This window comes from Opisthocomus hoazin, chromosome 26 (genome assembly GCF_030867145.1).
Source record: "Opisthocomus hoazin isolate bOpiHoa1 chromosome 26, bOpiHoa1.hap1, whole genome shotgun sequence".
In the NCBI taxonomy this organism is placed as follows: Eukaryota; Metazoa; Chordata; class Aves; order Opisthocomiformes; family Opisthocomidae; genus Opisthocomus; species Opisthocomus hoazin.
In genome coordinates, this window is record NC_134439.1 from 3,830,946 (window position 1) to 3,853,554 (window position 22,609).

Consider the following 22,609-nt stretch of genomic DNA (forward strand, 5'->3'; position numbering starts at 1 on the left):
AAGGAATTATGTTGAAAATTCAATGTTTGTGGCTAAAACATGCAGTGTGATGAACCTCCCCCTGAGTGGGAATCGCCTGCTGTCTTCGTGGCCACCATCTGAAAGTTTTTAATGAAGAAACCATTTCGGTGGTAAAGTGGGAAGATCCAGCAACGGTCTCTGCCGGCACAAAGTGCTTCCGTCACTTTTTAAATTTTTTTTTATTGATTTATGCATATCATCTCACAGTTACAGATCTCAGGGGCAGAATGCACCATATGAGGTGATCTTTCTGATAGCGTCTTTGCACCGGATCTGTGCGTAGATGTTCCTCTTCTTAGGTGTGCGTTCCCTAGATAGCTTGCACCAAATGGAGAGAAAGGCAAATACCCTTTCCCTCCACCCCCAAATGTTCCTGAAAAAGTTTCAAGGCTGGCTTGGGTTTAGGTGTACATATTCGTACAATCTAATGCGTTAAAAATGGAAAAAGAAACACGATCAGTATCCATGTTTTGAGGTGTTAGCGTTGCACCAGCATACGTGGTCTTTTGGGGAGGTGGTTTCTTGCGCTCCTCGTTAACTTTCTGTGGCTTTCAACACCGCTTTTCCTTGTGAAAAGAGAAAATGGTTTCATTGCCATACAAGAAAATCCTATCAGCAATCTGGTTTCATTTCTAGACTTTAGAAAAGTTCAGATAACTTCTCCTAGACTGATTGAACACTTCGAAGTGCCTAGGTTTTTTTTTTGTTCTCGTTGGACTGACCGGGCGAACAGACAGATCTATAGATTGAACAGGCTGTGTCGCAGGGGTAGCTGCCGTGGAAAGCGTACTGCTCTGTCTGCGGCGGGGCCTTCAGTTATGGTGATATTAAACGAGAAATTTCATTTTTCCAACTACACTTTCCCTCACTATAAACTACTTCTTCCTGTAAAATTCTCTGAACTCCTGTGATGGAAAATGCAATGTATGAGCCAGACGCTTTTAACAGCAAACCTGTGGGTAATAACCAAGCTTGTATTTTTTTCACCTTTTGCAATGAAAAGATTTCTAAGGAAGATTAAACAGCAACTTCCAAACTATAGTTTCACTGCTAGTATTGATGTTGATGTTCTTTCCCTGTGTTTCCTCTCTGTAGTCCGCTTCGCACCTTACAGACCTCCCGACATCTCTCTGAAACCGCTGCTCTTCGAGGTGCCCAGCATCACCACCGAGTCCGTCTTCGTTGGCCGGGACTGGGTGTTCCACGAGATAGACGCGCAGCTGCAGAGTTCCAACGCCAGCGTCAACCGAGGTGTCGTGATCGTCGGGAACATCGGGTTTGGAAAAACCGCCATCATCTCCAGACTGGTTGCGCTCAGCTGCCATGGCACACGTATGAGACAGATTGCTTCCGATAGCCCGCACGCCTCGCCGAAACGTAAGTACAGCAGCGCGTGGGTCCCCAAAAATCCGAGATCTTTTCCATCAGCTTTTATAATGGTTTTGGCTGAAAAGATCCCATTCTTCAGGCCCAAGGAATCAGCTTAGTCTTTATTGCCAAGCAAAGGAAGCACCTGTCGACAATATTTATACTGCTCCTGTTCCAAATCTACTTTTTGAAGAGTCAGAATAGTCTGTCGCTTCTTTCTCTGACTTTAAAACATCTCTGATTGGGAAGACTCCAATTTTAATTGCCAATATTCTGTTATTACAAATCCATGCTGGTGCATTCTCCTTCCCATACGGTTTGTTTATCTCAGTTTGTCACGCTGTAGATGTTTAGGGTGGAACACAAGGCACCCAGCATTGCTCTGCCTCTTGGGGTCCCATCCAGTTCACGTCGCTCTGCGCTGACGTGTTTGCGGGTGGGGATGACAGCATTTTAAAATCATTCAGCTCTCAGTAAGCGAATAAGACAGGACTAAAAATACTGGGTTAGGTACCTGAAGGTATCTTTTAAGGATTTAGGTCACTGTATCTCAGTGAAACTGGAGTTAAATCTGTTTACCAGAGTGCAGTACCCTTAGCCATGTCGGAATATCTGAAATGTCACCGATCGTTGGCATGTTGAATAGCGTCACTTGTCAAAGCTAAATGAACAATCCGGAGTGAAAGGCAGGGCTTGTTGCTGAACCTTCACTGCAGCTCTGCAGTGCACCAAGTGTATGTCTCCCCAGTCTGCTTAGAGGGTTTGTGGACATCAGAGAGACAACTGTACTTAGCTGTTTCTGGACTAAAAGCTTGGATATTTCCACAAGAAAGTGCCCTGCATCTTTCATGCCCGAAGGACAAAGATCCTTGGTCACAACTAACGCGCTGTTTGCTTCGCACTCTGCTTTGGCCGTGGAGTTGAGAACTGAATGGTTCCTCAGTGTTAGTTATTGGGATGGAGACCTGCAGAATCAATCAGCAACTTTATTTCCTAAAGAGATCACAAGATATGGAGGATAAAAATTATTATGCTTAGTAAAATCTATGTTTAATAATAAACGCTCATTGCCTGACCTGACTATGCTACAGCAGTAGAGCTGTCGGCGTTAGTAAACTGGCATAAATACAGCCTCAGACTTCAGACTCTTAATTCCTGTCTCTGACGAATAGTGCAGGTGAAGGTGGTGTTGCATGCTCAAAATAAGAATGGGCATCATTGTGAACACATTCAGGGTTTAATTATGTAGGCAGTAGTCGTCCTCCCGTGCTGTTGGCCATTAAATGGGTCATTGTCTGCCTGATGATTTCAAGTCAAGCCCAAGGATGCTTCGCAGCAATCCGTTCAGGGCTGTACTCTGCGCGTTCAGACTACGCTGAAGAGGACTGTTGCTTTTAAAACATTCCTAAAATTCAGAAATTGGTAATTAGGCATCATCAAGCACTGCATGTCTTAGTGTCATTCAGAAATACTCTGTATGCTTACCTGTGGGTGAAATGCGTGTGGTTTGGAAACGTGACCCAGGGAGGCTGGGTGAATGGACAGTTGTAGCAATCTAGTGGCAAAGCCAATTTCTGCTTTGCCAGGCGAGAGCAACAGCTCAAACGCAGCAGAAAGCAGTTAAACTCGTCAGAGATGATTCCAGCATAATTCATTAGTTGCTTGCAAGCTTTTTCCAGATCCTGGTGCTACTCCTGCTTCTCTCCCCCCGATTACATTAATGGGCTTCAGATGGATGTGTTAGCTGTGGCTCTCCATTTTATTTATGTCATAAAATAGGCACATAAGTCAGAAAAATTGGCTGTCTCCACTGAAGAAGGACTCAAAACCAAATTAACCAGCGATTGTTCATAACGAGGGACAATCTATTGGCAGAACTGCAGAGTAGGAGAGCACTGCCCTAAAATATCCCAAACTCGAAGACAGAGCTTACTTTCAGGAGTGCATAATTCACTCAATTATTGCGATTATTTTAAAGTCAGTGAAATTACAGTGGAGAAGGTGAATAAGACAAGCTCCACACTTTATCTTAGCAGTCCTTGCCAAAAGTCTTGCTTCCAAAGGAAGGTTCTTAGGGAGCTTCTGGCCTGGCTGGACGGTGTCACAGTCTCTTGCTGCCTGAAATCCTGACCACAGTATTTGTGGAAAGTATTGGTAACTGCCATGCGTGACCTGCGAGAGAAGAGCAGCTGCCTAGTCTGTCAGAATGTCGGTCGTGCTTGTCCGGTAGCCATTCATACCCTCTTTCCTTGGGACAGATGTGGATGCAAACCGAGAGCTGCCCTTAACCCAGCCGCCTTCTGCTCACTCGTCGATCACCAGCGGGAGCTGCCCGGGGACGCCCGAGATGCGCCGGCGCCAGGAGGAGGCCATGCGGAGACTCGCTTCCCAGGTACGGAAACATTCGCCTCGGGATTCTTCTGATCCTTGGGAAAACGTTGATTAATGGAACGCGTTGGAAGGTCTCCTGCCTTACGTCACTTGGGGCGCTGGAAAATGTGTGCGTGCAAATGCTTACTGGGGGAGTCTAGAGAAAAACTTCTGGCACAGATTTTATGACCCTAGGAAAGTTATTTCTGCACAGATGACATTCCCGTTACATCAGATACACACTGCTCTGAGAATTTATCTTTCCCAGCCATCGTACTTTATCCTTGCAAGTGTTGTGGTATGACATAGTTACCAGAATAATTGCAATTTTTCTGCAGCAGTGAAAGCAGAATTGCCAGAGCGTTTCGTTTTGAAAAGGGCAGGTATCGCACAGTGGGTAGAGGGGCAGGCGGTGAGCGTTGCTGCGCTGCCTGCGCCTCGGCGTCTTTTGGAGAAGTCTGCGAAACAGATCGTAGCCTTTTGAGCGATACCCAGAGCGCTTGCTGTTACGCCAAGAGTGGAGTGTGTGTGACACGATCACTTACTGTAGGTGAGATTTACAGCTTGAATTTTATTGTATTACTGCGATTTCGCCCTGTGTTTGTGGTGGTGGGAAGGTGCCATTCTATTGCTTTGAAATCCGAGGAGCTTGCTCCTCCTCCACCTTCTGAGAGGATCCGAGCTGTTGATGCCTGCCTGTTGCCTGCTCCCACTGCGGAGAGGAAAATGTCAGGCAAAGTCTTTGTACGAAATTCTTGCCAGGATGTGTTTGGCTTGGCTTTTTGTGCCAGATACTGTCTTGCCCTATCTGCTTTTCAGCTGCACCCAGATGGCAAAGCAGAGAGTGTGCGGTATCTGCGTAAATAAATATTAAGACCTGATAGTCTCTGCTTCCACGTGGAGTTCGTGAAAGGAATGCGGTGGCCAGGTCTGGTTTTGTTCAGGACGCATTAGTCATCATATTCCTTGCAAATCTTAAGCATTGCAGACTACCAGAAGGGCCAATAAAGTGTGGTATCTCTGCTTAAAATACCTCATGTATCTGGACTTTCTTCCCCTGAGTGCGTAAGTAATGCTGCTGGCTACGTAACTGATAAATGGATGCAGTTTAGGCTTCGTTTTGCTCCTCAGAAAGGTAAGGGATATGTCTCTTTCAAACAGCGTATGGTCACATCCACTGCATAGATCATGCACTGAAGCTTTTTTGCATCTCTGATCACTGGAGAAAAGAGCAAGAAACAATCTTTATAGCCAAAAATAAAGTAAAAATAGGTTGTTATACCTTGGCTGCCGACTCCTTTAGAGAGGGTTTTAAAGCCCTGCTCATCCCCTAGCCAGAATTTTTTTGCAAAACAAATCCTGTATTTTGCTGTCAGAACATGACAGATGAGCTGGGAAGATGTACTGCCTCTCGCGCTAGCAGCGGGATTACTGCAGACTTTTAGTACGGTTGTTAATCTCCCAGTAAATCTCGACTACTGTAAATGTAGGCAGATTCCAGAAATAACCATCACCGCCTTCCAAACGTTAGGCCCTCATGAAAAGATCAATGCCAAGGCTGAGGAGTTGACCTTAGAGCACTTGGAATCGCTTCTCCTACCCGAGGAGCTGACACAGCATGCGGAACTTCTGAGAAGCTTCGGCGTGTTGAGCAAACAGTCCCGGGGATGAGTCAGAGCAGCAGCGGCACGGCTTGATTCAGCAGTCGGAGACCTTGGGTCCGTTCCCAGCTCTGCCGTTAGCCTTGCTGGGATCCCTGGAGACCGGCGTCTCATCTGCCTGCCTCCATTTCCCTGCCTGTTAAAAGAAAAGTGATCCGTGCAGAGAACGGGCCTTTGATACCTGCTGCTGGAAGGAGCACGTAGCTGGGTGTTCCTTGGTTGTCCCAGCTCAGGAGAGCAGGTGCCTGCCGGGTGGTGCTGCAGTCTGCGCCTGGATGAAGCCACGCGTTGAAATACAGCCCATGCTTAAATCCCAATTCAGAGCTGCATTTCCTGCCACAAAGGGAGACTTTTCTGAAAGCACAGGAGAATTTTTGGTTTTCCTGATTTTTTTTTTTTTTCTTCCCCTGAACTCCATGTTCCTGCTGATGATTCTTGATCTTAAACAACAATTCTGGTTTTACTGCGTCAGAGCCTTTTCCAGCACTGCTGTGCAGCACGCCACAAGCAGTAAGTTTGATGGATGATCAAGCCTCAGGAAGGGAAATAAAGGCAAATAAAATGGTTTGGGATGTTTGTCAAATTGATAGGTGGAAGTTGTGTGCCTAGTGCACTCTTAGTAACCTCCTGAGCTGTACGACTTGGCATCGCTGCTGATGAATACTTGCTGTCAACAGCAGATAAATTGATTTGCTTAGAAAGAACCATTCTGTGTGATGTCCTCCTAGATAAAACAAACACTGACTATTCCACCCCAGCTGGGGTTTTTGAAGTCTCTGAGCAACAGTGGGAGACAAAGGATTACTGACCTGGCAACAGAATTGAAAATCCATTAAAATAACAGTGTTGAGCTCTTTGTTCTGTGCGCAGTCGCCTCATTCAGAAACTCGGTCACGTGCATCTAACTTGCCTTTGAGAGATCATGAGAATTTCTTGTTCATAGGAGGCTTTGAAGGTGCTGAACTCTTAGAGCAAATGAACTGGATGTCTTGGTAGGCAGTAGTAAAAATAGTTGGTTAAAATATTTTAGGTGCCTGATCTGAATGTCTGATGCCACATTCTCCAACAGGCGTTCTTGGGGATGGTCTGGGAGAACGCTTCATGTAGATAAGCTAAAGGCTCTCCAAGGTCTAATCTAAAAAAAGAAAAGAAAAAAGAAGTGGAAAGTCCTTTGGTGCAGGAGAAAGGGAGAGAAGAGCAGCGTATTCCTGTATCAATAGGTGTGGAATAAAAAAGGAATTGCTGCTGGCCTACTTAAACTGGGTTTTGTTCAACTGGCTGCAGAAAAAAGAGCCCAAGGAAGTGAAGGCAAAATTGACCCGTGGGTTAGCCTGGTTGGAAAAGTATTTCTTGGACTTGTGTGTTTTGTAGTTACATCGAGACTAGAGTCGGAATTGAAGCAGGGAAGAAGGTGTTGACAGTGATGGACAACCGCATTTGTCAGGAATATTTTAGGAGATATAAGAAACATATGCAAGGAGCTAGGTGAAGCTGCGTGCAGATGTTCCACCTCTGCTTGCAACTGGGCTGAGCGGGATGTTCTCAGGTTGTGCTGTGGTCATTGTGCTAGGGAAGTGCGGATCGTTATGAAAGCAGATTAATAATATGCTAACAGGCTGAAGTGATGGTTGGCGCGGGCTCCAGAATGCTAGTGGGAAGCACGCCGTCCCTCTCACCCACTCCGTTCCTGCTGAAAATGTCACTTAGCCCAAAACTCAAAAGTTGCGTGTTTCTGATGACAGCAATGAAAGGTGAACAGTTGCTTTTCCTCCTCTGGATTATGCAGGGTTGTACTTTTCTGCCTGTTCTTCGTGCAGTAAGTTCTTGGGGGCAAGGCTTGCTTTTAGCTGTTGTTGTCAGAGATGAACAAATCATTAATTTTAGAAATAAGTAACCGAAGACTGACTAGCTGGAGCTGCACTCAGTCCTGCCATGCTGGAAAAGAGCGTTAATTTGTTGTATTCTTAGGGAACAGTTTGAAGTCACCCAGGATTTCCAGTTCCGTGTTCATCAGCAAACTAATGGAGAAGAAAAATACTTAGAAATGAGACAATTTAGGAAACCAGTATCAAGTGTGGGTTTTGTCCTGCAAAAACTGTGCCAGGAGACAAGCTGTATCTATCTGGTTTAGGAGTCACCTGAATTAATCCTCGTGGGTGGGTCCTAGAAGTAGAAAAATGTCAAAAACAGGGCAAAATTTGCTTCCACCCAGCCCCTGGTGGGCAGCTGTGGAGGATTCTCAAGTCCCAGTCCCTGTCTTTGGTGGGCAGTGGAGTCTTTTGCCACACGTGTATCCATCATGGTAGGAAGGGCTGGATACTTTTCAGGGTTTGCAGTAGTTCCTCCTGAAAGAATGAAAGAGAACGTGGAGCTGAAAATTGAGATTTCTCTGTTCCTTGTGTCATTTCTCTTCCCAACAGCCCATCTGGCTGAGAGTTTGTAAGTAGAAGCAGAGTGATCCTGCCTGGAGAGATTAGCAGGGAAAACACTGGAAGCACAGTAATGCCTGCGTATAACGTACCTGGAGCATCACCTCCGGCTGCTCCAGCTGCCTGCCCAGCTCCTAGAGAGCATTTTGGATGTGTCAAGCAAGAACATTTTTAGAAGGGAAGGTTCGAAGTCTTGCTGTCACACCAGGTCACAGTCAAGGTTCTGGTTGGCATTGTGTCAAGGGCTGTGAGTTTAGAAGGGGAGAAAGAAGCGTGCCAGAAACTCGAGGCATCAAGAGGTAAATGCCTTGCCTTCCAGTTCCTTGCAAGGAAAATATGAAGTATATGGCAATGTTAATAACTTGTTAGCAGAGATTTCTGTGAGTTAATTTCCTAATTTTAAGGGTAACGTTAATCCTCTTGCCAGGAACTGAGCTGGCACAATCCTGTTTTTTCCGTTGCGCTCCCAGATTTCTCCTGCCTCTGAGGAGGAGCTGAGACGATGGCTGCAGACGGGCTTCCCACTGGTCATGGTGAGGGGCGTGGGGACATGTGTCAGACCGCAGTTCTCTGCAGTGGACTTCAGAGTGGTCCTTGCTGGGGAGGTTTCTTTGCAGCTTTTCCTCCATCCCCTGTCTCAGTAAGGGTTTGGGGTGGGTGTCAGGAGCACGGGGCCAGACTCTTTCCAGTGGTGCCCAGCGACAGGACAAGGGGCAATGGGCACAAACTGAAGCAGAGGAAGCTCCGTCTGAACATGAGGAAGAACTTCTTCCCTCTGAGGGTGACGGAGCCCTGGCCCAGGCTGCCCAGAGGGGCTGTGGAGTCTCCTTCTCTGGAGATATTCAAGACCCACCTGGATGCAGTGCTGTGCAGCTTGCTCTGGGTGACCCTGCTTTGGCAGGAGGGTTGGACTGGGTGACCCACAGAGGTCCCTTCCAACCCCTGCCATGCTGGGATTCTGTGATTCTGTGAGATATTCAAACCCCGCCTGGACAAGGTCCTGTGCAGCCTGCTCTGGGTGACCAAAGCAGGGGGTTGAACTGGATGACCCCCAGAGATCCCTTCTAATCCCTACCATTCTGTGATTCTGTGACCTGCAGGGAAGGAGGACGAGAGCGGTTGTCTTGCCAGATCTGGCAAACTCTCCAAAGTCAGGAATAAAACTCCTCACATTGCAACACCCATCTTGACACTTGCAAATAAAACATAAGCGTTTGTGGCGAAACAGCTTGGTTAGTCTTTTGGTTTAATGTATATGCATGCATTATGGAAATAAGTTTACAGGGTTGTTGAATGTATTTCGAGTCTGCCCTCCGACCGTGAGCCGGCTGCCAGTTTTGCTGCCGTGCCAACGAGTCGAGCTGGAGTTGGCTCCTTCGCCGCGCTGGGTGCGTACCAGCTGCGCTGGTGGGCTGGCCACGCAGAGCTGAACACGTGGCTTCGTGTAACTGTAAAGCCCTCTGCTGCTGTTCAGTGCTTGTAAACACATTGCCAACGACTGTAAGGTGAAAATCAGGGAAAATAAGTTGTGAATGTGAGCATTGAGGTTTTTAAACCTGAGGTCCCCTAACAAGGCAGCACTCTGCACCTCCCCCATGTTGTGCCTTGCTTTTTCTGCCTTTTTTACTGTTTGATCTTTTGTCCCTTTAAATTCTTCTCGCCAGTACTTCCTCTGGCCAGAGGGGTGAGTGACCATCGCAAAGTCAGCACGTGGCTGTCCTTGCAATGCCCCTCTGTGTCTCCAGATGATGCTGGGCAATGGGTAACTTGGGCTGATGCATCTCGGCTGGAGCATGACCTTAGCATCAGAGAATCATTTAGGTTGGAAAAGACCCTTAGGATCATCGAGTCGAACCGTAAACCTAACACTGCCAAGTCCACCACTAAACCATGTCCCAAAGGCCACGTCTACACAACTGTAAAATACATCCAGGGATGGTGACTCAACCCTGCTTGTCCAGAGCTGGTCCTTCACCTCAGAGAAATGAAATGAGAGGCTTTCCTACAAAATCTGGCCTGTGTTGAAAAATACTGACCCACAGATACGTGTCCTAGGTGACCTTTGCCTTTCGGCAAGGGGCACCAGCGCCGTTCAGAGGTACGATAGCCCAAGGTGAGATCAGTTCAGCTCCAAGGAAGAAGCCTGAACTGTGTCCCCTCTGGTTAGGGTCACCTTCCCCATTTTCCCTGAAGGTTTTACCCTTTACTCACAGAGGATTTTTAATGGATTGGCTACACAGTTTGAAATAACCCATTGAACAGCGATATTCTTTGGGTTTCTGGATGCTGTGTGGTTGCTTATGGTAGCAGCACTTAAACAAATGGACCTGAAAGGCGGCTCTGCTGTGCTAATGGGTCGTACCCTGTGTAGAGCAGCTGGTGGAGGAGCTGCACGTCCATTGCATTAGCACACTGAGCACGGCTGGTGGCTTCAGAGGCTCTGCTCCCCATCCTCCAGGCCATAAGCCAGAGTGTGGTTATCGTTGCTGCAGGCATATAAAAAGAAAGGGAGTACTCCTACCTTACGTTGAGGTGGAGGGATTCATTACTTCTGAGCCCTGATGCCCTGCGACACTAATGAGTTTCAGAGGGCATTTACTGGTGTACTCAGCTATGTAAAAGTAATGAACATTCCCAATAAACTGGGTCAGCACCTACATGCACGGTCATGTGCAATGGATAAAATACAGCAGTGCTGATTTCCATTTACATTATTACAACCAACATTATGCCTGGCAAATGGCATTTTGGCAGGTAAAAGCATTACAGTGAATTTATTTGAAGCTATTCTGTATGGGTCAAAGAAAGGTAAATCTTGCTAGGTTGAGAAATACGGTTAAAATAGAATGTTGAAGCCCTTTAAGAGCACTGGAGGAACTGGGGTGTTGCTGTAAGCTCAGGGGTCTGTGAGGTTGGTCCTTTTAGGGGGGCTTGGCATCACAGCTTCCTTGCACGACGCTTACAGAAAGAAGCCAAGACAAACCACACCAGAGGTGGGATGAGAGGGGAACGCTTCTTACATGGAGGATACTCATTTTCACCAACAGTGACAGAGAACTGCTTAAAATTGGCCTGTCCTATTAAGTAAAAATAACTTCTTTCCCCTCAGCCATCTTCAGCCCCTCTTTCTCCTTTGATGCTCGCACCGTCCTTCCAGCCTTTCCCATATTACTCTTCTCTCCTGCCTCTCCTGACGTGTCATTTTCTCCCCCTGCTCTCTTTTCTTTTCCCCTCTTCACAGTTCAGTCCTCTCCCTCCCTCTGTACGTTATAGGTGATACACAGTCTCTTCTGTTCCTCATTTTGTTCTGCTCTCAGTGCCCTCTCTAGCCTCTTCCTCGTGCTGCGTTGATGCAGCTCTTCCCCTTCTCTTCCACCGGTGTTTGCCGTTGTCCTTGGAACAGCTGTTTTGCTTTTAACATGCTCGTGCCTTCCTTTTTCTTCCAGCAGCTGTTTTCCTAGGTCCTGACCTAGATGAGGAAATCCCCATTTTCTTCTGATTCCATGGAATTCTGCCATGCCTGCTCAGCTGAGCCCAGGCCAGCTGAAATTGGTAGCTTGGCCTCGGCAATCTGGAGTGCAGTTGGCCTGGCCATGATTTAGAGAAGCGTTTTGGGGTGGGGAGGAGAGCTTCTGGGACACGGCTGCCGAGTCCTGCGTCCAAGAAATGAGTGGGTGAAGGAGTGAAGCGGAATGGAAGGGCAGCCACAAGAGCAGTAGGAAGGTGAAGGTTACGTGGTGAAGATGTTGGGAAATGGCTGTGGCAGAAAGGAGAGAGTAGGATGGCTGGTGTTGGAAGGGTTGAGAGAGGAGGCTCCTGAAAACCTACTGGGTTTAACACCTAAAGAGAGTATGAATGAAGTCTTTCATAATTCTGCTTTGGCAGTTAAGAAGATGAAGTTTGCGTCATTTCTGAGTAAATGAGAGTTTTGATGCTCCTTGACCCCACTTCAGGAGAGAATGGGGTCAGGTTGAACATTGGCCATGGTCTGTTAGAGGCAGTGCTCTGCCTTCACCCCATCTGCTGTTTCTCAAGCGTTGTAACACATAATTAATGTTTAAAAAAATTGGCTACCAAAAAACTCATGATAAATGTGCTGCTTTGGTGTGTAGCCAGCTAGACTCTCCAAATCATTTTAGGAGAGGAGGTAATCGTTGGAAGCAATACATGCGTTGTGCAAGTGTGAATTATTTTGAAGCTCCCTTTCAAGCAAGAAAGGAAATTGTACAAGTTTGTAACTTTTGGCATTTGGTATTTAATATGAACAATATAATGCCTTGGTTTCTCAGCGTGGAGTCACTCAACTTGTCAAAAGTGCTTTCTCAGCCCTTACAAAAATGACATAAACAGATATTTTGAACAGTTCTCTTGATCTAGGTGTCACTTTTCCCGTCCTTCGTTGTAATCCGCTTCTCTTGCGTTAGGGTTGCTTACAGCCGTTGTGTACTTAATGTTTGCAAGGCAGTGATTTAAATTTAAATTTAATCAAAGTTTCGAGCAAGGAGTTTTTCAGCTTCCAACTTTGTAGACATCATTTAACACACCTGATAGCAGAAATAAAGGTTTAAAAGTTTTGGAAGTCTAATTTGGTGTTTATAGTGTTCAGTGGTATGTGAGGAGAAAGTTTATATTGAAGCTACGATTAGAAGAATCATGCCTCAAATTGTATCAGACAGAAATAAATGTGAACTGCTCCCAACACCCAGCCATGCCTTTGGAAGAGCGTGCGGTTCCCCGGTGGTTTCATCTATTGCAACGCAGTTTCTAGATAAAATGAAATGTTTAATTCAAGGATTTTGTTTATGATGAGAGACGGTTGGAACTTTGTCAAGCGGTTTTTTAAAAGTAGTTCAATGTATGGAAAAGGGAGCTTTTACTGAGAGCACACCTTTTTCAATGTTCAGTTCACTGCCAGGCTATAGAAGTTGTTCTTTTCTTTTCGTGGATGTATTTCTTGGCTTGTGCAGTCGAGCAAAAGGAGGGGAGACAAATAACACACCAGAATTACAGCTAGCATACGGAGTGGTCATTGCAGATGCAGAACAGGGTCTGAACATGGTTCCCTGTATTTTAGAAGAGAATCCTAAGCAGTGGAGATGGGATCCATCCCCCTTGCTGGATCCTTGAACAATTAATAAAGCATATAAAGTGAAATAATTGGAAAGAGACCTTCCTCAGAGTATTAGTGACCAGGTATTAAAGGTGTTCACCTGATGCGGGGTAGAAGAACGGGGTTTGAAGCTGTTTGGAGGTGAGCCCCGTCAGCACCAACCTGCGGGTTGTCCTGAAGTCTCTTCCATTCACTTTTCACGTTCACCCTGGTCTCATTCCCAAGGGTGGAACAGGGAAATGCTTTGAAGCCGTGAGAAGTTTCACAGGATGAGAAAACTGTTTCCCACCCAGCTCTGGCTGTGTGAGTGAGGAGCCTGATTTCTAGCACCAGGCTCAGCTTGCAGCACTGGCTTTTGGCAGCCTCTCTTCGGTTTGAAGATAGAGAAAATGTCATGGAAAATAAATAACATCAAGATGAAATTTTGGCGCATTTGCATTTCTGAGAACATCATAATGCTTTTCCTTTGGTTGCCTTTCCCAGATCTTTGTCGCTTTTTGGTTTAGCCTCAGAAGCACCTATTAAGCATTGCATTTATCCTACTGTTGAAGCCAGTATACCAGGAAACCCATGACAAGGACCAAGAGTTTATGTGAAGGGGCTTAAATTAATGGATTTGTAAGTGTATGTGTGTCCCAGTATCTACCAATGACCATTCCCTGCATGGGTACTGCATAAGGTGTGTCCCCTCTTCCACCTGGCCCTGTAGATTCCTGGATTCCTGGAAGAAGTTAATCACCTTCTCGTTAAAAGGAAACTTTATTTTTGTCTACACGCCTATTGTGTAGGAAATAAGAGCTCTGCGTACAGCAATTTGGTTTCTGTTACTGGGAACCTGATATCAAGGGACGGCTGCGTAAGAACTTTATACTGTGGAATCCACAAGTTATAATCCCCAAATAAATGGGATTGTTGGAAAGAAATCACTACCTTTATTATTAGTTTACCCAGTGCTGTTCTTTAAGGGAATACATTATATTTTAACTGGCTGATAGGAAGAATTCTGTTAGGAATTTGAAGGTATCCATTAAAGCCTAAGCACATGTATTAGGGCTTGATGCTTGCAAGAACAGCCGAGCTTTATCGTCACTGTGTGCATCACACCTCGTTGTGACTGAGAAGGGAAATGATTGCATTATACCCCGTTGGTAATTTCATATATTTCTATTTCAAATGAAAAGCCAGCAATGTGTGAGGACCCCACAGCCAGACGCTTTCATTCCTCAGTACCGTCCTTCGCGGTGGCAGAGCTCGGAGGCTGGGTCTGCCACCCCCTCCGCCTTGGAGCCTGCTGCCAGCCGAGGGCTGCTTCTTGCGGGTGGAAAGCCAGAAAGCCTGAATCGCAGCCAAACAGCCGTGGGCCACCTTCCACCCGAGCTCACGCGGCCTCCAGAAGGCCACAGCAATCTCATGTGCGCAGCGTCCTCACTTACATTCTCCTGTCCAGGTTCAGAAATGTGCTTTATTTGGCAATATTTATATACCGTGCTACAGTGCTCCAGGGCAGTGGTGGTTTTGGTCAAAACTGATCCCACCTGCCTTGCCGGGGTATTTTTGAATGCTATCCGTGACATCTGCAAAGAAAACCCAGTGACTGGGTGGTGGAGAAAAGCCTTTGGACCTGGCAGAGGCTGGCACCGGGCGGTGCTGCGGGGAGACTGGGGCTGGCGAGGGAGCAGGAGGAGCCGGTGCCGGGAACGGGGCTGGAGCAGCCGCCCCAGGCTCTACAAGCAGAGAGAGCTTTTGGTGGCCCTTTTTTATTATATTGCAAAAGAAAACAGGAAGGTTGGCAGATTGGACTGAGAAGATGTCACTGGTTTTCTGCTTATTTTAAGAAGTGGGCAGAATTTAGTGGGTTCTGGCAGAGAGCTGGGAAAATCAGGTGACCTGGGAAAAGAGGATGGTTTCTTTTTTTTTTTCTTTAATTTGAATTGATTTTCTGAATGAAGAGCGGGATCACAGTGGGTGAGTAACGTATAGTAAGCCTGACATCCCCCACCGTTGGTGGGAATCTGTTGTTTGCAGGTGCGCTCTGCTGTAAGGTGCTCAGCCTGTGCACTCTACCTGCTTCTGCAGAGCCTGACATTTGAAAACAGCAAATAAAAATGAAGTTTGAGAAAACAGTCACAAGTTATTACTGACGCCAAGTCCTTACACGGAGCTCAGAGCACCGTCGTATCGCTCCCTGCTCAGCACGGTGCTTCGGATATGTCAGTCACTGTCAATGTCTGTCTCTGGGAGCAGCTACAGCTTAATTTCATTTATTCCTCAAGTGGCAGGTCCAGTCATTTTTCAGGATCAGTGCCTGTTTTTACCAACTGATTCGTCTGGATTCTTGTCACGGGTAGTTAGCGCTTGGTACTCTGAAAGCCTTCACCTGCCGGAACGCATCAAACTCACCAAACCAAAACTGCTGCTTTTAATGACTTGCCCGACTCGCGACTGATGAAGATGCATTTTTTGTGTTCTTTTCCTCTTTGCTAGGTTGTCGCTTACCACTACTGCCAGGCTGACAACGCCTACACCTGCCTGGTGCCAGAGTTCGTGCACAACGTGGCCGCCTTGCTCTGCCGCTCGCCGCAGTTCGGTGCCTACCGGGAGCAGCTCCTGCGAGAGCCCCACCTGCAGAGCATGCTCAGCCTGCGCTCCTGCGTGCAGGACCCCATGGCCTCCTTCCGCCGGGGAGTCCTCGAGCCCCTGGAGAACCTCCACAAAGGTACGGTGCTGATGCTCCCGACGCTTTCCCTGAGCTCCCGCGCGCCTTTTTTTCTTATTATTTCCAAAACACTGCTTAGTTGCACCTGGGTGTTTAAACGAAGCGATAGATTGATCCTTCTGTATCACATCTCTGGAGCTGCAGGGAAGAGGTGAGATTTGGAGAGGCTGAGAATATGCCGTCGTGTTTGTTTGGAAGCAAGGGGTTAACCACTGCTCTCCTCCGGGTGTGGGCCGTGGATGAGGGGCTAATGACAGCGTGCGCTTGGCTTTCGCTTCTCTTGCCGTCTTCCACATCCCAGACCTGGCCTCGCTGTCCTAAAGATGAAAACAAGCAACAGTTTTCACGCACAGCTCTGCTTACGGCAGCGTGTTCCGATTTATGTGTTTAGGGGTGAACGTTTTTCCCTTTCTCTGCCATTATTTAGTGGGCTTTAGAGAATCTGAAGCTTTGCCCAAAAAAGCTGATACCGTAGAGGTCTGTAGACAGCCTCTGTAAAGCTTCCAGGGCAACTGGTAACAAGCCTTATCCTGGTTGCGGACTTCAGAGCTTTTTCTAATGCAGCACTGGTTTTGTCTCCTTTTCTTTCTTTCCTCTGCAAGATACAACTAATTTGTCGTGACAGTCTCTAAATATAAGATCTTTGCTTGTTGCCATGAAAACCGTCGGAGCGTTGCAGAGTTCAGGACTCGGTTGTCCTACAGAAGGGTGTTTGTTGCGGTGGGTGCTGCAAGAGGGGTGCAAAACCATTTCAGATAATTTTTCTGTTACCGCCTGAGACATGACAGCATAGGAGCCAACGTGGAATAAATGCAGCTTCCACTGAATTCAAAGCCCTGTCGATCAAATCAGTTCTCCAAAACAGCGCATCCAGACCCTGAGCAGTAGCACCTGGGTCCAGCGCGCGTGGTTCCGCCAGGCACAGAGCGCGCGTAGCACCAGCACAGCTCGACAGCAGTCGGTTTTCCTGGCACGCTGAAATGTCACTGTAGGAGTAGCGTGGCGACTCTTTCTTACCAAAACTCTTGGCAAAGGAAAAAAAAAAAGAAAAAAGATACATTTAGGAACTGCTGCTCCGAAGGAAGATAATTGGTGGTTATTACAGTAACTCCTTGGGAGGTGTTCCAGCTGTTGAATTCAGAGCATTTCGGAGGATGCTTATTTTTCTTGCCAAGCAGGTTGACCCCCATCTGGTCCTAAGTTCCAGGGGGTGGAAAAATTCTATATATAAGCGCTTTTTTGTCCCCCTCTTGGGCTCTGTGCTCAACCCAGCTCCAATGGAGCCAATGATCGGGACTCCCATCTTTCAACCTTGCTGATGGAGAGTGCTGGCAAGCTAATTTGCACCGCGTGTTTTGCAACAAAATGAACAGTGTCTGGAAATTGGTTTTAAAATATATAACATTTAAGACTCCGTAAATATATCAGCAGGTCTTTTACAAGGTGCTGTTGAAGCTTTAGTGCTACTGGGACAAAATTATTGCACAGCCGTTAATGGTGAATGTGACTGAGAAAGTTAGATTCATGTTTCTCAAATACATTTTTTTTTAATCTCAAGGAATGTAAGTAATATGTAGGAGAACAAAGTTATGATTCTTCCCCTACTCCTTCTTTTGCCTCTGTCCCTCAGGCTTTATGAGAAACATGAGATGTGGGTATAAAACTGAGGCACTGTAGTCACTCCAAGATTTCATAGAGTCATAAAGTGTATTTTCTAGTGTACTCAAGAATCTTACTGAGAAGTTAACTAAAAAGGATCTGTCGTAATTTTAGTGCAAAATATGTGGGTTTCATATGGATATTAACAGTATATCAGGAAATAAATGCAACTTGATAACGTAAGGCAAGGAGAGGCTGGGATTTCAATGCTGGGCAGTACCGGACGCAAGGTGTTGATGCATTTCTCTTCTCCCCGGAACACCGCAGAGACTGCTGATGTCATCGGTGCATGTTTTGTGCTGGGTTTTTGCAGCAAATTTCATCAAAGGGAAAAGCTATCCTGCTGTTGGGAATACTGAGCTTTTTGATAGCAGGATTATCCGTAGTACTTTACAAAGGAGAGCAAACTTCCTACAGATCGGAATCTGTGATACATGGTAATAGCTTATGCCAACAGTAGACTCTTGTTTCCCAGCTGGTTTTATTACGCAAGATTACCTTTGAGAAGATACCACTGGAGCTTAAGATGCAAGCCTAAAAGAATCCGTATCATTAGTTATAAAGCTATACTCAGCTCTCGGCACCTGGCGTAGGAACACTGACTTCGTTGTCTGCATCAGTTTGGTGACTGCATTCACCACCAGCCAAAATACCCTGTTTAAAAGGTCCACGATTCACTTTTTGTAGGATCTTTTTTATTCCTCCTGACTCGTTTATAGAAGAGTTTTGGCTACAGACTTGAGACCAAGCTCCTTTACAGTACTGGAAGGTCAGAGCTGTTCTGAACAATCTCTGCTGAACAGAGGTTGTGAGCTCCAAAGTGTTGAGTGCTCAGCCCCGTGCGGGCTGGCTGATGCTTTATGCTCCTCAAAGAATTGTTTTGCCTGTGAAAGCAAGTTTGCTTCTGTCTCAAAACACTGCCCAGACCTCAGCTGGTCAAGCAGGCAGTGCCCAAAGTGTGGATCAGAAGGATCTAGATGTGCTGAGGAGGTGAATTTCTTGGTGAAGCTTCATTTAGTAGTTGCAGAAATGAAGACAGGCTGACATCAGGGTGAGAGTTTAATGCCAAAACTATAGAGAACCCCTAATAAAGTGTTTATTAAAACTTAGCAGAAAGATAGTGATTCATATCGAATAATATTGGACTTTGTGGAAGAGGTCGTTTTTAAAAAGAGGACTAGCTGTGTTATCCGTGGGGTATCACAGTTGTGTATGTCATAACTGAAATATCTATAAGAATTGAAATAGCGTATGTGTGGGCCTACCTCTGTGTGTATGCAGTTAAAGTGTCATAAGAAAGATGCTGCTGCTGTGTCGTTTTTCTCCTTTCGCAGTATCTGACGCTGCTTTACAACACTGTAGTGACCTCGCAGTACATGATAGTCGCCTGCCTGGCCTTTTAAATAAATGCTTTTTCTTTTTCTCTTTCTCTCAGAGAGGAAGATCCCTGATGAAGATTTCATTATATTAATTGATGGTTTAAATGAAGCTGAATTTCACAAGCCGGATTACGGAGATACCATAGTGTCATTCCTGAGCAAAATGATTGGAAAATTCCCTTCCTGGCTGAAGCTGGTAGTGACAGTCAGGACAAGTCTCCAGGTACGCTGAGGCCAAGAAGTGTGATGAGCTGGGTCGTTGTCAGGATGGGCTTTGATAAAGATGATTTTAGCAGATATCTGGATTTGTTTAAGACCCTTTCTTTCGGGAGATCCTTTTGACTTTTTTGTACTTGGATTTACATTCATGTCCCCAAACTCACTCTACAGCTTTGAATGGATCTAATCCAGCATTGCTTATTCATGCCAATAAATGTTCATCAGCGAATAGTGCGGATCATTTGAGTGAGCTCGCATGCCAACGGGCTCCTTACTCGCCGAGCGTATTAGGAGGGTAGGGCCTGATGTCTGTCAGCCCGCGCTGCTCAAGAGCATCCTCTCCTCCGTGTAGAATGGCAAAGAAATTCGTATCTTCATATGCCTTCTGTGTGACCCAGAGCATGGGGGGGGGTTGTTTCAGTCTGTCGGGCCAAGACATTATTCAGCTCAGTGAAGAATATCTTGAGCAACTGCTGAAACACTAAGCCAAATGTCGTTCGGGTTATTCTTAAGTGTTTTTATTTTAGTTGGCAGCTGGGCGGGTTTTTACCTTCAGCCTGTCCTAAGCTGCTCCTCACCACTCTCTTGGCATAAGGATTAAGCTGACCTTAGTTTGTTGGCTCAACTGCTCGGCTGAACGGAGCAAGCTGGGAAGCAAACACGACGACCCGGTTAGGGCAGAGCTGCTCTGTCAGCTGTGTCACAGCAGAGCGGGTTGATTCGCAGCATCACGCTGAGCGTCGGAGCCAGGGGCCCAGAGGAGGCAAGCGTCCGAGGGACGAGCCGCGTGTTCGGGAGCAGCTCAGAAAGGCGTGCCTGCAGCTCTGCATTTTACAGTTTTTCATTAGTAGCTGTTTTTTCAGTTCATTTTTACCGAGCTCCATTAAGCAGTTTTATTAAGATTTGCCAATAGTTATTGAGATCCGCAGGTTGATTTACTGTGGTCCTGCTGGCAGGGAGCTGAGTGCTGGTTCCGGCCCCACCAAGGCTGCCTCTGTAGCTGGGAACAGCAGCTGCTCCCCAGGGCGCCGGGAGAGCACGGGCGATCTGCTGGTTTGTGCTGCAGTTCTTTCTCTGCTCAGTAATGGAGTAGATTAAACATCATTTGGAAGAAATCTTTTTGTAATTGTAGGTAAACTGCATCCTTATGACTTGAATTCCTCACTTAATTAGGGCTTTTGCAGCCCTACAGCCTTCACCGCAAGCTTTATTTTGCACTGCGCTCACCCTCTTTATTATATTGGAGAGCCGCTCCTGCAGCTGCCTTGTCCAGCTCCATTCCGTCAGTTCTCCCCACTTCACAGTGACTGAGAACCCATGACCAAGAATTCCTTTGGAAAGGCCTGTGATGATCTTTGGTTGATGTTGCATGAGCATCATCAAGTGAGCTCAGCAGATGAGACAGTCCCTGGCCACGCTCTCCTGCAGCAGATAGACTATTTGTAAACAAGCAGTATTTGTTTTGCACTGGAAAGCATTTGCTGTTAGCTGTCCTGATGTTTCCATGCATTTCCCTGTTGATAGCAGCTGTGGGATATGGGAGCATGCTCACGGGGAGGTATTTGGCTCGGCTTCAGCAACATTTCTTCTGGCCTCAGAGCTGTCGTCTGATTGTCCACAGCTCATTCCCTCTAACGCGACAGCAGAAGGGATGGCGTGTCGATACGTGGTTGGGATGGGGTAGGAATAACAAGGGCGCTGCTCTGGGTGAATTTTCCAGCCCTTTCCATGGATGCGGTATTAGGAACCGTGTCCTTCATTTTTATTTCAGTCATGTTTCACACGCAGTCTGCTTGATTATAGATGAGATTGTGAGGTCCTGAGGGCACAAACTGCCATCTTGTGTGCTTGCCCTGATGGAAGAGGTCTTAAAGGAGTCCCAAAGGTGCTATTGTATTATGAATTAAGTTTACTTATTGAATAATAAACACTGCCAACATGAGTATCCTTTTTCTTTTTCCTTTCTTTGTAGGAAATAATTAAGCTGTTGCCCTTCCACAGAATATTTTTGGATAGACTGGAAGAGAATGAAGCCATAGACCAGGACCTGCAGGCATATATCCTTCATCGGATACACAGCAGCTCGGAGATCCAGAACAACATCTCACTTAACGGCAAAATGGACAACACTACCTTTGGCAAACTCAGTTCTCACCTCAAGACCTTGAGCCAAGGCTCCTACCTGTACCTAAAACTCACTTTTGATCTCATAGAGAAAGGATACCTAGTACTAAAAAGCTCCAGCTACAAAGTAGTCCCAGTGTCTCTGTCAGAAGTTTACCTGTTGCAGTGCAATATGAAGTTCCCAACGCAGTCTTCCTTTGATCGGGTTATGCCTCTCTTGAATGTGGCAGTGGCATCTCTGCATCCACTAACAGATGAACATATTTTTCAGGCCATTAATGCAGGTAACATTGAGGGCACTTTGGAGTGGGATGACTTTCAGCAGAGGATGGAGAACCTTTCTATGTTTCTTATCAAACGTAGAGATATGACGCGAATGTTTGTTCATCCCTCTTTCCGAGAATGGCTTATTTGGAGAGAAGAAGGTGAAAAGACCAAGTTTCTTTGTGATCCTAGGTAAGCAAACGCTCTGAGAAATCAGAGCTCACAAATGTGTTCATCTCACACTGTTGTCTAAATAATTTCATTTTACAAGGTTGCTCATGGTTGTGCAGTCTGTCTACGCTGTAGATCTCTATGTCTGTACTAGTCACCTTAGATCTTTATGTTGTTCGTGGGAAGAAATAAGCAGCCCCGGGGCACACAACTGACCCAGCAAACCAAATAGTCGTCTTCAGAATGAGGTGAGCTGTTCCTCAGAAGGCCCTGAGTTGAGTAGCTCCCGTACGGGCGTCACCGGGGCTGTCTGCGTTTCAGCACATTACTCCTACCAGCTCAGTCTGGAGAAGGGGAATCATCCTCCCTTTCTCCAAAGGTACCGAAACCACGTGAAGCAGAGGATAAGGAGATGAAAGATGAGTAGTCTGGACACATCTTTTGCAGTTGGCTGCTTTTTGAAGTTGGGTTCCTCGTAGTCCTACTAAATGTCTTTTTGAAAATGAAATAAGGAGCAGAATCAGGCTGTAGTGATTTTGGACTGTAAATGCATCTGTAATCTCCATCCTGATAGCAGCTGAGTTCCTGGCTTAGCTCACAGGGAACAGAATTTAATCATGGTTAGATTTATATTCTCTAAGCCCAGTGATCACTATTAACATTATCTGTGTTTCTGCTGAAGAGTGGAAACAGACGCTCTGACTGTAATTTTAGTAGTGTATCCCCATAAGCTTTGCTCTGTTTTGTCTGCCCATTTCTTAAAATATGATTATAAAAATCAGGGCAACACTGGGATTCAAGGCCGTGTCAGTGCATCTCCCAGACCCCGTGGTCAGTCTGGAGAGACTCTGATGGTGTCTGCTGGAGCTGCGCAGCCACCTGGCTGATGAAAGCAGCTGGAGCTGTTAGCAGCATCGGAGCAATTTACCACTTTAAATTTTGTGGTAAACAGGCTGCAGTAGAAAAATACTACATAGCTCCTCCCAACGGGCATCTTCTCTGTTTTGGTAGGTTCTGCGCAAGAATCCTGTCGAGCAAACCCTTTGTAAAGCATCTCACAGCAGCAGGTGTCTTTGTATCAATCAATGTTAGTTATTTAATACCCTTCCTCAGAGTCG

At 46.3% G+C, this 22,609-nt stretch overlaps 1 protein-coding gene across 11 annotated transcripts in view; it reads left to right on the forward strand.

The window, feature by feature from the left end:
- TANC2 (tetratricopeptide repeat, ankyrin repeat and coiled-coil containing 2) overlaps positions 1 to 22,609 on the forward strand; it is a 261,577-nt gene that overhangs the window by 187,087 nt on the left and 51,881 nt on the right. For all 11 annotated transcript variants that reach the window (XM_075443400.1, XM_075443403.1, XM_075443404.1 and 8 more), the window contains 5 exons: positions 1,117 to 1,398; positions 3,648 to 3,781; positions 15,444 to 15,675; positions 18,770 to 18,936; positions 20,905 to 21,512. In XM_075443400.1, coding sequence (XP_075299515.1) covers positions 1,117 to 1,398; positions 3,648 to 3,781; positions 15,444 to 15,675; positions 18,770 to 18,936; positions 20,905 to 21,512 — 1,423 coding nt within the window. The remainder of the gene's footprint in view (positions 1 to 1,116; positions 1,399 to 3,647; positions 3,782 to 15,443; positions 15,676 to 18,769; positions 18,937 to 20,904; positions 21,513 to 22,609) is intronic.